A 15919-nucleotide genomic window follows, 5' to 3' on the forward strand; every position below is an offset into this window, starting at 1 on the left:
TACGTGTTCAATTCAGTTCTTAAACTATATAAAAATATTCAATGTAGTCCTTCTATTATTTCACATTCAGGGACTAAATTGAACATTTTCGTATAGCTGGGGGACTGCAATGAGCATGTACTAAAAGTTCATGGACGACATTGAAGAAATTAAAAGTTCAAGGAATATATTGAACATTAGGCTAAAGTTCATGGATTACATTAAACAAATGAAAAATTCAGGGATCACATTACTCATTGAGCAAAAGTTCATGGACTGTTCGTGTCGTTATTCCTTTTCTTGATAAGCATGTTCAATACGTTATTTCCCTCTGTCTACCGGCTTACGCTTTTGAGTTGAATTTTCTATCATGATATTCGAGAATCGGTGCCATCCCTTTTGGGTATTTGCGTCCATCCCTATCAGCTGATCCAACTTGCACCCATTTGCATATATGTGTCCGCTCCCCCGTCGGTCGAATTGCCGTGGTCAGCTCATCCAACTTGCACACAAGAGGGGCTATCGAAGTAGTGCCTCACATCGATTTACAATGACTCCTATATGCTCCTTATATCCGTCCCATCTCCCTGCGCCTATCGGCTTACGCCTTTGGGCTGGACATTTCATCAGGGTATCGGAACCGGTTCTTTCACATCTGCATACATGCGCCCACCCCATCACAGTTGCTTTGTATCGTTTTCAATGAGGGTGGACCGGTCTGGTAGCACGCAATAATAAATGAATTAGATGACCGTATCTATCAACGTGGCTAGAGACAGGCAATCGAACAATTCATTCCCGACAGCACCTTCGAGGGCTCCAATTTTTTTAGCTTTTTCAGTGAATTCCGCCCTCAAGATTTCGTTATGATCTTCAATTTCTTGGCTGAGATTCCCCTTCGAAATTAGTTGGAATTTGATGAGATCGAACCCGTTGAAAGTAAGTTGGGAGACCTATCGAACCAACGTTCAAAACGTGCCTTGGATGTGCGTCTATCTACATAGTACATGGTACTTCGGTCAGATAAGTACGACGTTCTATATGGTCATTGCCTTGGACCTATTCCCTCGGTCCGAATTGGCCGATTAAACCCCTCCATCCTCTTTGGTCATTGCTATGTCATAATTTCTGACACTTTTGTGGTTCTAGTTCTGCTTATGAATGAAAGCAATGCATCTTATTGACCAAAAATACTTCAAAAAAACACACCATGAAATTTCTGGCCGGATCGATCCGGTTCATTGCATCACAATCACTTGGTGCAGGCTTCGAGCCCACAAAGCCCATTGCAGCTCGCCGGAGGAAACGAGGGAAAAAGGCCCACGAAGCCCTTTGGAAGGAAATTGAGGTGCCTCATAGGCCCAATATAAACAATCATAAAAGGGAAAATTACCAAAACAATCATAAACCTATTGAATTGTGCCAGTTCGATCGTAAATCTTTTTTGTGCCAATTGAGTTCTAAAGTTTTTACATTTGTACCAATTTATTCCATTCGATCAGTTTTGGCTGGCCGGCGTTGACATGGGCGTCAACCATCCTACGTAGTGCGGCTAGCGTTGACACGGAAAAATTTTAATAATATTTTAGTGATTTATTTATTTTATTTATTTGTTTTTCCCCTTTTTTTTTCCTCCCTTCATCTTCAATCTCTAGCTGGTTGCTGGAACTCGGTGACTAGCTAGAGGTGAGGGCGAGTCTCACCCAGCCACTGACAAGGCCGACCTCATTAGCGGCTAACAAGTTCGAGCCTCACCCAGCCATTAGTGTCGGCCTCATAGGGGCTAGTAGGTCTAATCTCGCTGGCCCTCGCCTCTGGTTGGTTACCGAGTTTTGGCGACCAGCTAGAGGTTGAAGATAAAGGGAGGGGAAAAAAAAAGAAAATGAAAGAAAAGAGAAAAAGAAAAAAATTGAAAACTTATTAAATTATTATTAAAAATTGTCTCCATCAACGCTGGCGACACCATATAGGACATCTGGTAGGCATCTATGTTAGCACCGACCGGTCAAAATTGGCTGGATAAATTGAATTGGCACAAATGTAAAATGATTAGGACTTAATTGACATAAAAAATGATTTTATGACTGAATTAGCACAATTGCAATAGGTTTAAGACTATTTTGGTAATTCTTCCAAAAAAAGAGGTATTCTTATTCGAGAGACAAAAGCAACGATTGTTAACTTCTTCGTCCAAAAAGCCCGCAATGCCAAGTTGGTGACTACCTCAACAAACGGCGTCGTCGTTCGTGGTAAGGAAGCGAGGTGGATTGACATCATTTTCACTTGATCTCGCAAAACGTGTACTTGGCAAGACGTGTTCCTAAGAAAAATGTGTTAGCCTAACATTGATGGATTGGCGAACGCTACCGCCCGTTCGCTATGCTCGTTCCTCCCATCCCCGTAAGATTCTCAGCATCCGCCCCATCTCCCAAATGCACAACCTCCAAAGTGTAGACTACAAAAAATAGAGAAAATTGTCAAAAAAGTCATAAACCTATTAGACTTTTGCCAATTCAATCATAACCTTTCAATTTTGCTAATTGAGTCCTAAATCTTTTCACGTTTTGTCAATGAGTCCACCCGGCAAATTGAGTCCATCCTGGCATTGGCCATCGGATGGAAAAAGGGAAAAAGAAAGAAGAAAAGGAAAAGAAGAGAAGAGAAGAGAAGAGAAAAGGAAAAAAAGGAAAGGAGAAGTAAAGAACAAAGGAAAAAATAAAAAATTCGAAAAATATTATTAAAAATTATCCACGTTAGCATCGATCGTGCCACATTAGTGATAAACGGCAAAAATTGGTCGGGTAAACTCAATAGGCAAAAAGTTGAAAGGTTTAGGACAATTTTCCCTAAAAAAACACATATCGTTATTGAGACACATACCGTAATTTTTTTGTGACGGAAAAATAATATCGAGAAAATTTCTTATCGTAAGTAATTGAAAACAAACTAAAACGATGTTCGTTGACGAGAAAGCTAGTCATTGACTAAAAAAAAATATGAAATGGCTTGCACGAGAGTGATTCAAATCTCTCCTGTACATGGCCACTAGACAAACAAATTGACGTGTGCGTGGGTGAGTGATTCCGGGGATGGGAATTTTTTGGGTATTGTGTATGGACGGGTGTGTGTGTGTGTGTGTGGGGTGTTTGTCGATGGGTAAATTGCAAACGTGAGATAGAATACGATCATCACCAAAATATAAAAAGGATGTGCCACCAACCAAGGATGAAGATTGGGATAGAAGAAGTTCACCACTAAGGCTTATAAGACAAGCCACTCGTCAATTCTACGGGACGTCGGGATAAAAGAAGCTCACCACCAAGGCCTTAAGGAAAACTCCCAACCGATTATAAAATGCTTCTTGAATCCACTCTCTAAGGATTAAAAAATTGATATAAGAGCTATCTACTCTCTAAAGATATGTGCTCGCGGAGAAAAAACATGTATTTAACATTCATCAAAGTGTAAGTCTGCATTACAAAGGAGGACTCTCCTCTATTTTTGGAGGAACTAAGACATTGGAAATAAACAAATATTAAAGACTTAGAAACTAGAAAGTAATTAAAGTCCTAGGAATTTAGTACTTTGACTCTGGAAATTTACATAGCGATTAAGACTCATAAAAACCTAGAAACTTAGAAATGCATTAATGACACATAGGAATTGTGGAGTGCAATAAAAACATAGAGACTTGAAATCTCGACTCTTTAGCCTTGCGGTTTATCTTCCAAAATTCGTCCACCAACTTTGACCAAACAAGAACCATATTAATAAATCAGCAAATGCCATAGGAAATTACTTGGAACAACCTCCCTTCAATAGGTTGTTGATCCGCATTGAAAGCAACCAATCTTTGGTGAAACGACATTAAATCGGCTAAATCAAGAATCGGCGATAAGTCGGTAGTTCATCGGCATTTTCATGTTGGATCCATCGAAGCAAGCCGTGATCAAAATCAGCTTGGGCTTGCACGAACATCGATTGTGTTGGGATCGCCGATTGAATCAAGCCGGGACTTAAGGAATGTTCCATAAAATCGGGTGCTCCCGGCATCACAAAAACAAAAAGGGATTTTTACAATAAAAAAAAAATTGAAAGAGAAAGAACAGATGAAAAAGAAAGGAGGAGAATTTAACGACATGGGAGGCGCCAAACGAAATTGGCCATTAGGATAAGGGGGCGGGGCCTCGCGCTTAAAAATCCCATCTTTCTCTCCCTCCCGATATTTCTCTCTCTCTCTCTGCGACAATGGCGATTGCGGCCGCCAGCTGCTGCTTCTCCTCCCTCTCCTCCGCCGCCGCCGCTTACCGCGGCTCTCTCCCCGGCCTCGGCCTCGGCCGCCTCGCTCCGCCGCCGCCGCGCGATTTGCCTTTTCCCCTCAGCTGCAAGTCCGAGCACAAGAGAGCTCCGAAGAGAGATTCCTCCTCGTCGTCGCCTGCGAAAACGAGCAGTGACAAGGTACTTCGCGCGCACGCGCTTTTTCAGCTGTTGAGTCATTAGAGCATGCACGGCTACTACTAGTGCTTGCCGCAGAACTGATTGTGCCGCGTCTCTGGGAGTAAAACTTGTCTGTTGTTTTAGTTTGACGACGCGCGAGCGCCAGTTCCTAGGTTTGGTAGCTCGTTAGGGCGTTAGGTGGATGATTTGCGCGGTTAGCATTTTGATTATCTGTACTGCCGTGAATCATTCATCGTCGAATGAGGAGAGATTTGTGTTTGTGGAGACATGCGTGACATTCATGATCTAACACACTTGGAAAATATGCCTCATGATTGTGCACTGTTCACGCTTAATGTGATGATTGATGTCGCGGATACCTGCAAAAGGACAGATATGTTTCGCTAGGGGAGCTCCGAATATGCAAAATGCGAACGTTAACCATATAAATCTTTCTGCTTGGGTTTCTGTATTGTCTCAACTTGTGGTTATGATCAGGCTCCAGGTTTTCTTAACTCTCTCTTCACTCGGTTTGCCATATTTAGGGGAAACCTATTTCTCAGAAAAAGTATCCTGGAAGATCAAAAGATGAAAGGCCTTATCCATTTATTGATGGTGATAGGGATAGAGGATCTGCAGGGCGATCTGAATCTACGGCGTTCGGTTCGTTTGGCCTGCAAAAGAAAGAAAAGAGGGGTTATGATTTCACGGAACAGCAGGTATCTCTCATGAAATCTCAACTGATATTTTAGATGTTTGGACTCTTTTATCTCCTTGTATTTTACTGTTTTGTTGATATGATATTGTTGTCCCCTATGACAGTCACAAACTGAACTTGGGAACATCCAAGATGCAGCTTTTCTCAATGCCGTCGTTAAGGTAGACTATGTGTTGGACTTCATTTTAACGTCTGTGTTTTTCTCCCAAAAGCTTAATGTTATTTGTTATAGTCACCTATTTTAATTTCTCTGCTGATCTCATCATGAACTTTTTACATGCATCAACTGGAATCTCTTGCTGCGTGTCCAAGTGACAAGTTTTTTTTATTGAATTCGTTGAGCTGTTGTTGTCCCTATCATATTTTATTAGTGAAATTCTAAGTAGCACCGACACCGACATGCGACACACAACACGACACGACACAACACGACACGCTGACATGTCATTTCTCAAAAAATAGAGAATTCCGATACGTTGGGACACGTTGTATATTAAATGTATATTTTTATATACACACGAGGAATCATAATTTTTGTGATTATTGTAATCAAATTAATTTGATTCAAATTCACAAATAAATAAATAATAAAAAAAAGAGTGTCGGATGAGTGTCGGTGTCCAACACCGACACGGAAGGCCCCCGGAGAGTGTCCGTGCTTCCCGGGTGAAATTGTTATATGATTATATCTAGATGCTTCATTTAGAAAAGATGATGATGACGATACTTGAGAATCCTTTTAAGTTGATAATGGCTGTGTAATATTCTAGTGTTTTATCTCCCTTTCTGTATATCAGGTGTATTGCACTCACACGGAGCCCGATTATTCTCTTCCCTGGCAAAAGCAAAGACAATATACAAGTACCGGAAGGCAGGTCTTCTTGCAATAGTTCTCCCATTTGGTATTATTTGTAGGCAATTACTCTTTCTATATGCAAAAGTCGAACTTCCAGTGACTGACTATTCACTCTATATCTTGCTCCAGTGCTTTTATGATTGGTGATGGAAAGCTCTTGACTAATGCACATTGTGTGGAACATAATACACAGGTAATCTACTTATTTGTCGTGCCAAAAGTTTATTTATTATTTGATAGATATCCATGGTAGTTGGAGTTTGCTCTGGTAGTTTCTCTAGCAAACCAGCTTCTCCAGGCTATATAGTTCGATATTGGACAACATTTTGCAGATCTAGAAAATGATTCCCGATTGTTCTTGGAAGAGATTTTCCGAATGTTACAATGGCATATTGGTTATGGCATTCAATACCGTAGGCCATCTTCTTTTTACGTGGTAATTGGCTTAGACCTCGAAATTCTGTGGTTTTGTGATAGGTATCATTAATTATATGGTATGCTCCGCTCAAATCTTTGTATTTCTTTGAAAGCTATCGATGCTTCTTTTCAGGTTGCTTGTACTTGCCCACAACCCTGATTTAGATACTTTCCAGTAATATATGGCATTAGATGAATGTTTACTCTTTTCCTTTTTCATGACAAATATCTGTCTTGACATCTCTTCTGGTCTTCTTTAGTACGGCCATTGACCTTCTTCCCCTCCCTCTCCTGCTCTGTTTATTTCTATTGCCATGAAAGACTTAATTAGATATGCATTTTCGGTATCCTATTTACTGATAATCTCAGATGAAATCCTCAATGTTTCCGCACGGTTTCTTGGCAATATAAATTGATGCCGACTAGTAAAAGCATTGATTGAAATCTCAACCCACCATGTATTTTGGATATTTGTCATGATCGCCCCGGTGGTGATCCTCTTTGACGCTTGACACTCAGCATAGATGTGAAAAATGTTTGATTGGGACTTTGATCAGATAGTACGCTTATGAAAGACAATTGATGACCTGCTTACTGCCATCAGCCAAAAAAGGTGATGGAAAGATAGTAATTAGTCATGTTTTGCCTGGTGGTTATGTTCTTGAATGGATTCAAGATGGATGATGAAGGGTCTGGGCATAGGCATCTGGGTGGCCATAGTTCCTTTTGCAAACCTGTGTTGGTTGTGAGCAATGATGGCGAGTGATGTATGACAAAGTATAGGAAATGGAGTAATAACAACAGAAATTAAGAAGAATATGAGAATAGACATGTGTTTCTAGTAAAGTTTTCAGTATCAATTATTCATCAACCAGATACCAAAAAGAAAATGCCATGACTGATTCTGCCCTTTTGCCAAATCAAAGAAAATGGGGTATGCGTTTTCTGAGAAGCACTTTCCTGTAAAATAGATGGAGACTTCGGAGTAATCTGGATGTATAATTGTGTAGACTAAGCTTCTCTTTGGATGCATTATTTGCTGGCCCCACATTTTCCTCGTATTTATGTTATTGACTTACACAAATTTCTATTCATGTCTTTCTTATCCTTTCTTACGCAAATTTCTCTTTATTTCATTCTTATTTTTTCTTTAATTCATTTCTTTTTGTCCATTTCATTTCTAAATTGTGACTGGAACTACCAAACCACCCAAAAATCTTAATCGTCCTTGGGAATCTCCATCTCTATTTTCTTGTGGGATAGGAGTTATTTTGTTGTTATCTGCCTTGGCATCCTTGGAATTTTGAACTGCCCTGGATGTAATTTGCAGGCAAAATTTGTAAAACCAAACGTATTTCGTTACATTTGTTCATTGATGTTTTCAATTGCAGGTCAAAGTGAAGAGAAGAGGCGATGATACCAAATATGTGGCTAAGGTATTTCACTGGTTCAGTAATCAAGTGATGCATTGTGATATTTGTTTTCTTTTCAAGTAAAGTATTATTTGGCCAATTATTCCATGAATTCGGCATTTTTTTCTGTTGTGTGGATATTAGTGAATGTCACCTAGAAGTTGTGTAAATTTGTCTAAAAAAGGTGTTTAAAGACACAGGTTGATACATGATTCGTCACAGTGAGTGGGTATATAGAGCAAGGTAGCGCGTAAAATATGAGAAGATTAGGAATACACTGAGCAGCCAGACACTCCACAGAAAAAGACGCAGACAATTTGTTTTGTCCAAACAAGTTACAAAGAACTATAACCTACTGGGAGATGTAAATTCTTTTTGAAGCATTGATAGTCCATACAAGCTGTTCTGGCCAAGATCCACTTTACACTGTGTAAACTTCCTATCTAAGTTGATTGATCTCTAAAAGGAGGCTCATTTTATGACTTGGGTGTTCTGTTTGTAAACCTGATTTAATCACCTGTGGAAGGCATATTTTAGCCTCTTAACGAAAAGACCTTGCTGCTGTTGCGTACATGTTCTTGGACAATTACGGTTTAGGTTAGAAGATATCAGCTGAAATTAATGTTTTCCCCTTATATATGCTTATTGTATGAATTATTATGTTTACTGTGTGCTATAAAAGAGCCAAGATTGACCAACTTTTTCATGCATTTGCTTCCATATGAGAAACAAAACAATTCTTCATGCTTACTGTTCTTCTGTTATGTTCATCAAATATACAAGGAATTACCAACCTACATATCTGACCACGGGATAATGTCTTCTTTCATCTAGCAAGGCTATATATTGTGTCGTGAATCATCGTTTATTGACCTGTTTATGCTGGTACATGAAAAATGATCTGATATTGTATATTAGGTTTTAGTGCTTTAGTGTGTGTGTGTTCATTCACCATTTTGGTTTTCCCCCCAAAACAGCTAGATGGTGATTCTCCTTTATTTCGTTCTATGTAATATGGAGCCAGTGTCTAATTATCTCTGTTGCTTTCTCTACCTTTTTCCTTTTATAGGCACATACATGTCCATTTACATCATTGGGTTACCAGTCTGCATTTTTTCTTTTGACTCTTAGTGAGAAACCAAAGCTGAATATGAAGAACTAATCAAGTACTTAGTTCCAAGTTTGTAGTCTTGCATGCAACAATCCCAAGCCTCAGCTTCTTCTTTCTGGTTGAATGGACAGGTTTTGGCTAAAGGCATCGATTGTGATATAGCTTTGCTTTCTGTAGAGAGTGAGGGATTTTGGAAAGGAGCAGAACCACTGCAATTTGGACGTTTACCACATCTCCAGGTGGGAGTTATTTAGTTGTAAAACAAGTAGCTCTCTGTATCTTTTCCCCAGTGGATATAAATTGTTTTGAATTCTATGAAGCTTTGTTTCTAGTTCTTCCGTCCCTAGCATCATTTTTGGATATCTTGAAATTTGGAATCATAATATTATCTTTGCATGGAGATATCTCCTAAAATAGACTCATTTATTATCATAAAGATGACGGGTTTACTTCAGATTAATGTTTTGCCCAAGTGCTAGATATCTTTCTTCCATTATCATCTTGTAATTTTCTTAAATAGTTTTTCTTTGTCTGAGTTATTCTCTTAATTCACGAGAAGCAGCGTCACTATTTGGTTGATGCATCTGACTCTCTACCATTCCATCATGGCTTCTGGCAGAATGCCTTGGTACATAGAATCATAAGTACAGAACTTGGTCCAGCGGAGTGGTCCATAAACCAAATGAATGGTATACAGAGAAAATCTTAAAGGAAGTCTAAGATCCAGGATAAAGCCCTGTGGTCTGACAGAGGAACTGCAATCAACAATTTGGAAGTTCTACATCTTTTCTCTTTTTCTAGTTTTGAAATTTCAGTAGATATTGGATTTTTTTTATAAGGTAATAGAAATTGGATTGATGTGTCATTGAAAGAGCTCATAATTAAAGGAAAGTAAATTTTTGTAATGTTGAATGACATTAGTCTGTTGCTGCACTTTGGCGATAAACATTTTGTCTTTTTTTATCATCTCTACATTGATATTGCAACACTAGAGATTGTATTTTGTCATTGTGCAGATTTGTGATTGTTTGTCTGAAATTTTGTGGGACCAATGCCAGTTATTCTAAAAGCTTAAGTTGTTAAATAAATGTGGGTTTAGCATTTCAATACTCTTTAACACTCCCCTCACGCATAGACCAAATTTCGATCTGATCTAAGACCGAAGTGGAGAGATATATAATAGTGGGGACCTGGAAAGATTTGTACTCAGGTCTCTAGCTTTGATACCATATAAAATTTTGTGCCACATTTGCAACTGTTTAAAAAATTTAAGCTGTTAGATGAATGTGTGATTTAATATTTAAATATTCTGAAAGTTTGAACGAGCTTAAAGTCAATATAGCACCATTTCGTGACTCATACAATTTCCTTTACTCTCCTTTTGTTGGTAAACTTTTCATATTTAGCTGCTCCGTATTGGACAGGATGCTGTCACTGTTGTAGGATATCCGCTTGGAGGAGATACCATTTCCGTAACAAAAGGGGTTGTATCTCGTATAGAGGTTTGGCATTCACATTCAACTGTATTATTTTCTGATAAGTAATGAACATTGCTTCTATTCTTCGATGACCTGTATGACAAATGTTCACTAAATGTTTTATCGTCTGCCTTTTGCTGTGCAAACCTAGTTTGCCGGGGAGTCTTGTACCTCTATAATATCTTCTTGTCCTTTGTTGACATGCGTGACAATGGAATGATTCACGGTCATTTTACCAAAGGGCTAGATCGTGTACGATTGCATGTCTAAATGGTCTGAGAGTGAACATGTTGTCTGTTGGGGCCATAGTATTACGATGTTGATCAATTTGAAGAGTTTGATTACACGTTTACTCTAGCTAATCTCTTGGATATTGCATGTAGCACTCCAAACTAACTGCTGTATCTGACATGGTCTGCTCATGCTATAACATTGAAGCCTTTTTGTTATTGAGTTTGTCTGTGAAGTCCATAGCTTAAGATTGAAGTACTTGTCATCAGGTAACATCTTACGCTCATGGATCATCTGATTTGCTGGGAATACAAATTGATGCAGCAATTAATCCTGGTTGGTGGATCTTTTTCCATTATGAATATGTCTTCATGCATTCTCTAAAGGACAGTTATCCTAATAATAAAACCTTTATTTTGCCATAAATCTTGGAACTCATTTTTTGTACCGGCCTCTGCTCATATTTGCGAGAGTGTAGGTAATAGTGGTGGACCTGCATTCAATGATCGAGGAGAGTGCATCGGGGTAGCATTCCAGGTAAATCTATGGCTTCTGGCAAAATTAGCTTAAGAGCTGTGGTGCTCTTATCTTGGCTAAGTCAATATGGAGCTCTTCTTGGATAAAACGTTCTTACAAAGCTTTTCTTTTAGGTTTACAGATCCGAAGAGGCTGAAAATATTGGTTATGTGATTCCAACAACAGTCGTGTCTCACTTTTTGAATGACTACGAGCGAAATGGGAAATATACTGGTGAGGATTAAGTGGTCACGAGTGCGTGTTTCATGTTCTGTTGTCTTCCGTTCTTAACCTTGTCTTAATCTGAATAAAAGACATAAGCAACCTAAGGGTACCGTAAACATGAAGTTGTAGCTGTATGATTGGGTGAATGGTTTTCAAGCCTGACATAATCAGCAGTGGAAATTTTGGAGCTTAAATCAGCTTGAAAGCTTGTAACATATAATGCACAGTTTGTCACTTTGCTTACTTGTCCAATGATTATCACTAGAAGTTTCTTCCCCTGCAAAGCTTTTACAAGCTGGTTAAATTTATTCTTGGTGGTACTTAGGCTTCTGTGGCAGCTCTTTGGTAGTATATTAAAGCTCCTTACCTAGAGCTCTATTTTTTATGTAACATAAGTGGAAGTTCTGCCTTCTGATTATTGGGCATAGCTTGCTACTCATTTCTTGCAATGTCTTAAAAACCTTCTTGTTTTGGTTTCATTTTCTCCTCACTATTTTTGTAGCAATTTGAATTTGTCAAATGGCCTGAACCTGTTAAATCGATGGAACAATTTTCTTATTCATGAAGGTTTTCCTTGTCTTGGAGTCTTGCTGCAAAAGTTGGAAAATCCAGCTCTACGTGAATGCTTAAAAGTACAGTCCAACGAGGTACATCTCTCATTTACTTGCAGGAAGGCCTTCTTGGATCAAGTTGTGCAATTATTGATGGATATTGGCATATCTATAGTTGCTGTTAATTCGTTCATGTATGGTGCAGTGGTCAGATTATATCAGTCAGCATCTTTCATATTTTAGCCAAATCCATCAGAGTGCATGCCCTGCCCCAAAATATGCAGTTACTGGCAATTTAACATGTCCAATCATCTGTCGCATGAAACACGGATAATTCAGGACCCACCTTGCTTCTTGGCTGATATCACTATGCAATGGAGTGACATGTCCATCATTTTGGGATAAATTCAGCCCAATAAAATTTCTTATCCGCCCTGATTATTGATGTTTAAGATGTTAGATTTGTAGCACATGACATTTTGCCCATCTTCTGCTCAATAGTTATTAATTGAATGGTATCTTTATTTGGATAGATTATGCCTGTAACTTGAAAGCAACCTATATCTGAAGTGAAAGCTAGCTTTGTTTTAAAACCCTATTACTTGTAGGCCAATGATGTCCTTATCCGTTTAAATATCGTGCGTTAATTAATTGGCATTTTGTAAATGTTTCTGTAGTTTTATATTGATTTTCATACTAAAATTAATGGAAATTTATTTGTGTATAAACTGAAAAACATAGTTTTACACATACGGCCTCCCTGTCATGTTTTAATTTTCTGAAACCCATCATCTGGCTCCATCGATATTGTTTCTGTCATTTGTGTTTCATGCCTGTTTTCATAATTTATATATCTTCAAGAGCGTCTGAGACTACAGAAAATGCCAGAGTTCTGATTTGCTCTGCCTTTTATTAGCAAATTGCTGCATGTCATAAATAAGAGTAAATGCAGCCTCCTTAGTGCTACTTTTCGCTTCTTTTGTGTTCATGCGGATTCAAGAGCTTGCATCTGCTGTTAGTGTTGTTACACACCATCCTCATAAGAATTGCACATGTGCAGGGGGTGTTGGTACGAAGAGTGGAACCAACATCTGATGCAAATAATGTTTTAAAAGAGGTATCCTACTGTCTCATGGAGTACTTTTGACACAGTCAACTACTCTTTTATTTATACAATTGATTGCTTTTCTTAACCATCAAAAGTTGGAGCTCTAGGTAAGGAGCTTTACAGGAAATAAATTTTGTTTAGGCAACATGAATGAACCTTCAACTTGGTTTTGGTATAAATAGTTGTGCTTGTAATGTTTCATTCTGTCAATTGTTTCCCCCTTGTCATAAGCATGGATTGCCTAAATAGGTTCATTAAATTGCTATCAACTATGTTTTAAAGGGATAAAGGCTTGCAAATTCACACCATGAACTAGTATGCCAAAGTAAAGGTTAAAAGGTGGGAAAATGGTCTTATGTGGCTGGAGTATTCTAAGTAACTCACGTGATCATGTATCTATGCTTTTCCAGGGGGATGTGATTACTAGCTTTGATGATGTTCATGTTGGGTGCGAAGGAACTGTGCCATTCCGATCATCTGAGCGCATTGCTTTCCGCTACCTAATAAGTCAGAAGTAAGGAGCTCATTCTTCTAAGCAGATGTCAAAGGGGAAAGATATTCCCATGAAACTTCATGTTAGTCTAGTACCTACGACAATCAAATGTTGGCTCAATCTTGTTCATTTTAGGGCTTTCCCATGCTTCCCAGCTCTTTGTTTTGTGGTGGAGTTTTGAGTCATCAAAAGACTAGTTATGTCCATCTCTTATGTCATTGAGATGTGAATGAGATGCATTACATAGTGGAGTCATTCACATATAAATCAGTTATAATTACGCAATTGTGAGATTGCTGCCAATGATTTGTACTTGCTCTGCATAGGCCTTATTATCATAATGTGGTGTATAAGTGTCATCTTGGAATGACGAGACACTTTAGCGTGCATAATGGAAGGTCAAGGAAGCAGGTTTTATCACTGCCACTTGAAACTTTTGACAAAATATATATAGGGAGGAATTTATTTTTCCTTAATAGAAAGAGAAAAGGGTCATATTCTTATGTCCGTCCATTCTTAGTATGCATTTCTTGTAATGCATATATGCTCCTTTTAGGTTTTTCATTGCGTTCTGTCATCACAATCGAAACTATTGTCCTTCATAGAAGCTATAGCCCCAAGATGTCAAGACAGTTCAATACTCGTGCTTTTATTGACGACATGTGATGTTACGCAGATTTGCTGGTGATGTAGCACAGCTTGGCATTATTAGGGCAGGGGGGTTCATGAAAGTTCCTGTAATTTTGAATCCACGAGTTCATTTGGTAAATTACTATAGACTTTTATCTCTACATAACGTTTTATAGTTTCTGAAACTCTCCTTTGTGACAATCCTGTATGGTTTATGTAGGTTCCCTATCATATCGAAGGGGGTCAGCCTTCTTATCTAATTACAGCCGGTCTGGTCTTTACCCCGCTATCAGAACCACTAATAGAGTATGGTCCAATTTTCCACCGGCCGGAAATTCTTCTAGATATAATGTTCACATTTTGAATTTAATATTATATTGTGATTATGTCTGACAAAATTCTTTTCTTACTGTTTGGACAGTGAAGAGTGTGAAGATTCTATAGGGGTAAGTCATAAGCATTTCTAGTAACACTTTTTACATGGTTGATGATATGACGAATAATATTATCATGTACTGTTCAGAATTATGATTTTTTTTCAGAGCAAAAGTACAGGATATTCTTGTAATTAACCATCTGAAATAAGTTTTACATGTGCTCTTTGTGGCAGCTAAAATTATTAGCAAAGGCTCGCTATTCTTTGGCAAGGTTTAAAGGTGAACAAATTGTGATCCTATCGCAGGTTAGTAGTATCTATATTTATATGATATGATTTCCCTCGAGGCTTTATGAAATTCCAATCAAATCTACTCCGAAAATTAGACATCAACAAACAAAAGAAAAACAATCATTTTGCTTTCCTTTCCTGTCTTATTCCATCTGGAGAACTATATCTTGCAGTCTCCCAGATCCTTCTCATTCAATCACGACTGTAATTCTTCATCCCTTTTCATATGTATAGGTGCTGGCAAACGAAGTAAACATAGGATATGAAGACATGAGCAATCAACAGGTAATATGGCACTGCACGTATGTTAGCTTTTTTATATTAGTATTTGTCATGTACTCAAGAGGAAGTATTATCAGGTCTTGAAGTTCAACGGCACTCGAATAAAAAACATTCATCACCTCGCCCACCTCATTGACTGTAAGTGATGACATTTGCTCCCTTTCCCTTCTTAATACGACCTTGGTTACTATGACACTCCTAATTTGTTCACTGGTTTTCTTAGCATGTAAAGACAAGTACCTAGTTTTTGAATTTGAAGACAACTATCTGGCTGTCCTGGAGAGAGAAGCAGCTGTGGCGGCCTCGTCCTGCATTCTCAAAGATTATGGGATTCCAGCCGAAAGATCTTCAGATCTTTTAGAACCTTATGTGGATTTGCTAACGGATAATGAAAAAGTAGAGCAAGATTTCGGCGATAGCCCAGTTTCAAGTTTGGAAATCGGGAATGATGGAATTTTGTGGGCATAGTTAACTGACAGTCGAAGTCGGCCTAATTTTTTTCACCCTTATAGCATCTCTACTAGAGGCAGGGTTGCATCATCGATAAGGATGATATTATTTTTTCGAGCCTGTGTGATTCTTGATCAATTTTTTCTTTTATCAGGTAGAGATCGAATTATGAGCGGTTCTACATGTAAATTATCGTAGTCTTTTTTTTTTATTTTAAATTTTGACAACCGAGTAATTCCAGATCTCGGGTCGAACAGATCGTGAACAGATCGTAATGAATGAATTTTTTTAATAATACTTGAATTGTTATATGCATATCTTTTTCTGTTACCTTGCTATAGCACTTTTGAATTCACTT

At 38.3% G+C, this 15919-nt stretch overlaps 1 protein-coding gene across 2 annotated transcripts; it reads left to right on the plus strand.

Moving 5' to 3' along the window:
* Nucleotides 1-4120: 4120 nt before the first annotated feature.
* LOC115665625 (protease Do-like 2, chloroplastic) lies at nt 4121-15876 on the plus strand. Of its 2 annotated transcripts, none has more exons than XM_056314196.1 (21): nt 4121-4437; nt 4962-5135; nt 5239-5295; nt 5932-6005; nt 6120-6183; nt 7799-7843; nt 9062-9169; nt 10337-10432; nt 10909-10975; nt 11118-11176; nt 11290-11389; nt 11948-12027; nt 12992-13048; nt 13450-13553; nt 14209-14296; nt 14383-14468; nt 14584-14608; nt 14773-14844; nt 15064-15114; nt 15189-15249; nt 15335-15876. In XM_056314196.1, exons 1-21 carry the CDS (start codon nt 4228-4230, stop codon nt 15577-15579), a joined length of 1923 nt encoding a protein of 640 aa, XP_056170171.1. In that variant the 5' UTR covers nt 4121-4227; the 3' UTR covers nt 15580-15876. The 2 variants fall into 2 exon arrangements, with proteins under 2 accessions (XP_056170171.1, XP_056170178.1); XM_056314203.1 differs by having other exon boundaries at nt 10355-10432.
* The last annotated feature ends 43 nt before the right edge of the window (nt 15877-15919 follow it).

The sequence above is a fragment of the Syzygium oleosum genome, unplaced genomic scaffold, assembly GCF_021117445.2.
Source record: "Syzygium oleosum isolate NSW1041296 unplaced genomic scaffold, Sole_v2.1 Sole_v2.01, whole genome shotgun sequence".
In the NCBI taxonomy this organism is placed as follows: Eukaryota; Viridiplantae; Streptophyta; class Magnoliopsida; order Myrtales; family Myrtaceae; genus Syzygium; species Syzygium oleosum.